The sequence below is a fragment of the Papaver somniferum genome, unplaced genomic scaffold (assembly GCF_003573695.1).
Source record: "Papaver somniferum cultivar HN1 unplaced genomic scaffold, ASM357369v1 unplaced-scaffold_19, whole genome shotgun sequence".
NCBI classification, from domain to species: Eukaryota; Viridiplantae; Streptophyta; class Magnoliopsida; order Ranunculales; family Papaveraceae; genus Papaver; species Papaver somniferum.
The window spans coordinates 9,497,933-9,501,776 of record NW_020628818.1 but is presented as its reverse complement, the minus strand read 5'-3'; the positions used below and the strand labels follow the sequence as shown (position 1 = coordinate 9,501,776).

The 3,844-nt window shown below is 36.6% G+C and overlaps 1 protein-coding gene across 1 annotated transcript; it reads left to right on the top strand.

Moving 5' to 3' along the window:
• The first annotated feature begins 445 nt into the window (after positions 1 to 445).
• Positions 446 to 3,212, top strand: LOC113338688 (coronatine-insensitive protein 1-like). The gene is made up of 3 exons (XM_026584061.1): positions 446 to 1,081; positions 1,655 to 2,126; positions 2,234 to 3,212. The coding sequence occupies exons 1-3, from the start codon at positions 600 to 602 to the stop codon at positions 3,044 to 3,046; spliced, it is 1,767 nt and encodes a 588-aa protein (XP_026439846.1). The 5' UTR covers positions 446 to 599; the 3' UTR covers positions 3,047 to 3,212.
• Positions 3,213 to 3,844: the final 632 nt, after the last annotated feature.

Below are 3,844 nucleotides of genomic sequence, written 5' to 3'. Positions count from 1 at the left end.
AACACATCATCATCGGATATTCGTATGATGTAATAAGAAAATTCGCTACCGTAACCATATTTTTACTCCTCCACCGACCATCAAAAACCATACACGTAGCAAGATGTTAACTTTTAACGAACCAGATTCAACATAAAAAGTTTAAAGTCAACTAACTTTAACTGATTTTAACTAATCGCTTTCGGCTTGAGCGATTAAACTAACATCAAAGTGTACCCAAATAAGCTTTAAACCAAAACATTATCGCTTCAAAATCCCAACTAATCCAGACTACCAACCAAACAGAACCTGCAAACGAATATAATTCATTTCCTTGACTATTATTATTATCCTCCATTCTCCCTCACTCTGTGTACTACTCTCAAGATTAGATTTTGTCTCAAATCAAAAACCAAAAAAAATCATTTTTTCTTCTCATAAATTTCATCATCAGATCTCAGTATGTAGTCATCTTTACTACTTTTATTAATTAGTTTGATTAAAATCTTAATCATTTTACTCACTCTTTTTAAGTTTAGTAAAGTTGAGTAACTTTTTTCTTCTTTTATCTAGTTTTATAGATTTGATCGTTGTTGGTTGTTCTTTTGATTAGTGAAAAAATGGAAGAAAATTCAAAAAAATCAAGAAATTACGATATACCAGATCTAGCACTAGAGTGTATCATGGCATATATAAATGATTCATATGATAGAAGTTCAATTTCCATGGTGTGTCGTAAATGGTATGAAATTGATTCAATAACAAGAAAACATGTCACTATTAATTTTTGTTATACAATCAATCCATATCGGTTGAGTCAAAGGTTTCCAAGACTGGAATCATTGAAATTGAAAGGGAAACCTAGAGCTGCTAGATTTAATTTGATACCAGGGAATTGGGGTGGATATTTAGATCCATGGATTAGAGAAATTTCTAAAAGTTTTAATTGTTTAAAATCACTTCATCTAAGAAGAATGATTGTGTATGATGCTGATCTTCAAGTATTGGTTGGATCTCATAGTCAGTTGTTACAAGTTCTTAGACTGGATATGTGTTCTGGTTTTTCCACTGATGGTCTTAAGCTTGTTACACGTTCTTGCAGGTAACTAATGAATTCTTTTAGTGAATTTTATGTGTTAAGGTTGTATGTGATCTGATTGTAATTTCTTATGCTGCTGAATCCTGTTTTGGTGTTGTTGGATAAGTAAGTCACAGTTACTTCTTTGGAAGTTTGATACTTTTTTTGGAAGATTAATTAATGATTCAAGTAGCATGTATGACTATTTCTGGTAACCTAGAGTGTCAATATGCTGCAATAATGATGACGATACTGGAGAAATCATGTGATGTTAAATACTTTTGAGACGGAAAGCTGTTTTCTTTGTACTTGGTGATACTCATAACATAAGCATGACTGAGGATATGTTTCTTTGTACTTGGTACTACTTGATGACTTCTTGTTATTTTTGAGGCTTGTCTATGTTTTCTTCGAGTTTCTTGATTATAGATGTGGATGAGGTAAAGTGCAATGCAAATTAAGTACTTGAGAACCCAATGGGTATGAGAACTGTGTAATGAAAGTCTGCCCGTGATTAATCAACTGATTCTGTAGCTGAAATTAGTCTGTATACCTTTTTACTGTATTTGTTATCTTATTGCTTGTTTGCTTCTGCAGATGTTTGAGAACCTTGGTTTTTGAGGACAGCACTGTAGAGGAAAAAGATGGTGAATGGCTGCATGAGCTTGCTCTGAATAACACGGTACTTGAAACTTTGAACTTCTGTTCAACAGATATTGGGAATATCAGTACCCAAGACCTTGAACTGATAGCCAGAAACTGCAAATCTTTAGTCTCCGTGAAAACTGGTGATTCTGAAATCCTTGATTTAGCTGGGTTTTTTCAAGCTGCAAAAACATTGGAAGAGTTTGGTGGGGGTTCTTTCAGTGAGGAACCGGATAAATATTCAGTAATTTCATTTCCTCGAACATTACGCAGTGTGGCTATTAGCTACACGGAGAAGGATCAATTGCCTATATTTTTCCCATTTGCATCACAACTAAAGAAGTTGGATCTCCTTTATGTTTTATTTGACACGGAGAACCATTGTCAGTTGATTCAGCGATGCCCAAATTTAGAAATTCTTGAGGTAGATACCGCTCTTTGTTTTTTGTCATTGCTGTTATTATTGTGCCTTTCTTTTATAAGCTTGAATGAAATGTTTGATTTCTTATTCTTACCTTTAACTGAATGTAGACAAGGAATTTGATTGGAGATCAAGGATTAGAACTTCTTTCTCAGAATTGTAAGAGATTGAAAAAGCTTAGAATTGAGCTGGGTGCAGATGATGAACAAGGCATAGAAGAGGGACAAGGTGTAGTTACACATAGAGGGCTGTCTGCTTTGGCACAGGGCTGTGTTGAACTGGAACACTTGACTGTCTATGTATCTGATATCACCAATGAGCCTCTGGAATTGATGGGTATGCATTGGAAAAATCTGTGTGATTTTAGATTAATCCTGCATGATCGCGGGAGGATGATGACAGAGTTGCCTCTTGACAATGGAATTCGAGCTCTGTTAAAGGGCTGCCCAAAGTTGACGAGGCTTTCTCTCTATCTGTGTACTGGAGGTATGTCAGATTTAGGACTTGGTTATATCGGGCAGTATGGGCACAATGTTAGGTCATTCATGCTAGGTAACGTTGGACAGTCTGATGCTGGACTATTGGAGTTTGCAAAAGGCTGCCCTAAATTACAAAAGCTTGAAATGAGGTGTGGCTACTTCAGCGAACGTGCAGTATCACTCGCTACAACACGACTGCCTTCTCTTAGGTTAATATGGTGGCAAGGTTATAAAACATCTGGTAGACCCAGTGACCTATTAACCATGGTTCGCCCATTCTGGAACATTGAGTACAGCCCACCAAGACAGGATGTTGTAACAGATGAGGAAGGACAAGAGACGGTTATCAAGCATCCTCCCCAGCTTCTTGCTTACTACTCCCTTGCTGGGGAGAGAACAGATTATCCAGATACTGTTATTCCTATTAATCCATCGAGTGGATAATTGTAAATTTTGGGTGCAACCCATTATTATTTGTAATGCCTCCTACCTCCTAACACTTTGGAACTGTCTAATTATCTGATTTTTTTTTATAAAACTAGGTTAGCTTGTAGCCTGTGCTATGTTGTGTCATAAGAAATAATACCATAAAAAAAACATTATGTGTCTCGGTGCATTATCTTAGAACAGTTTTGGCAAACAGTTTAAATTGTAGTATAACAGAGAAGAAACCTGAAACTAACAGCTATCTTTTACGTGTGTAGCCTTGTCCTGCAGTTGTAATACATTTGAGAGCTTCAAAGTTGTTGTATCCAATTCATCGGGTATTTGAGATTTGCACTTCATCAGCTTGGCTTCTCTGAGATATTTAGAAACATCCCTCGTAATGAGACCTAAAGTACCCTTCTGTCAGTGTTCATAGTGGAGCACTTTTGCAGTCCCATGAGGTGATTTATTGGCCTTTTCGGGTTCATGTATGTTGGTTGATGGAAGAAGGGTAGTTGCGTATGTTCTGTGTTCGCAAGCTAGTACAGTCTAGCAGTTGTATAGTGGTCGCAACCCATTGTCAAGTGCAAGATAATTGTTGCACATCTGACATTCCAAATGACCCATGTTATCTTCCCCTCCTGTAAGGTTAGTCCCAGTTGTTAATCCCTTTTCATGCTTATTCAGGATAGACTTCTGGAGGAAACTGTTGGCTTCAGAAACAAACTAGACATTACGAGCAAAATGGCAAGAATTCTCCAAAGTCTCAATATGCTGATTGCAGAATTTGCACATATTCTTAGTGTTTATTATGAT

What these genes read in the sequence shown, in the direction of transcription:
- LOC113338688 (XM_026584061.1), top strand. Translation starts at nt 600, where the DNA reads ATGGAAGAAAATTCAAAAAAATCAAGAAATTACGATATACCAGATCTA. An exon ending in CTTGTTACACGTTCTTGCAG is followed by an intron (nt 1,082 to 1,654) that starts GTAACTAATGAA and finishes TTGCTTCTGCAG; the next exon opens with ATGTTTGAGAACCTTGGTTT. An exon ending in CAAATTTAGAAATTCTTGAG is followed by an intron (nt 2,127 to 2,233) that starts GTAGATACCGCT and finishes AACTGAATGTAG; the next exon opens with ACAAGGAATTTGATTGGAGA.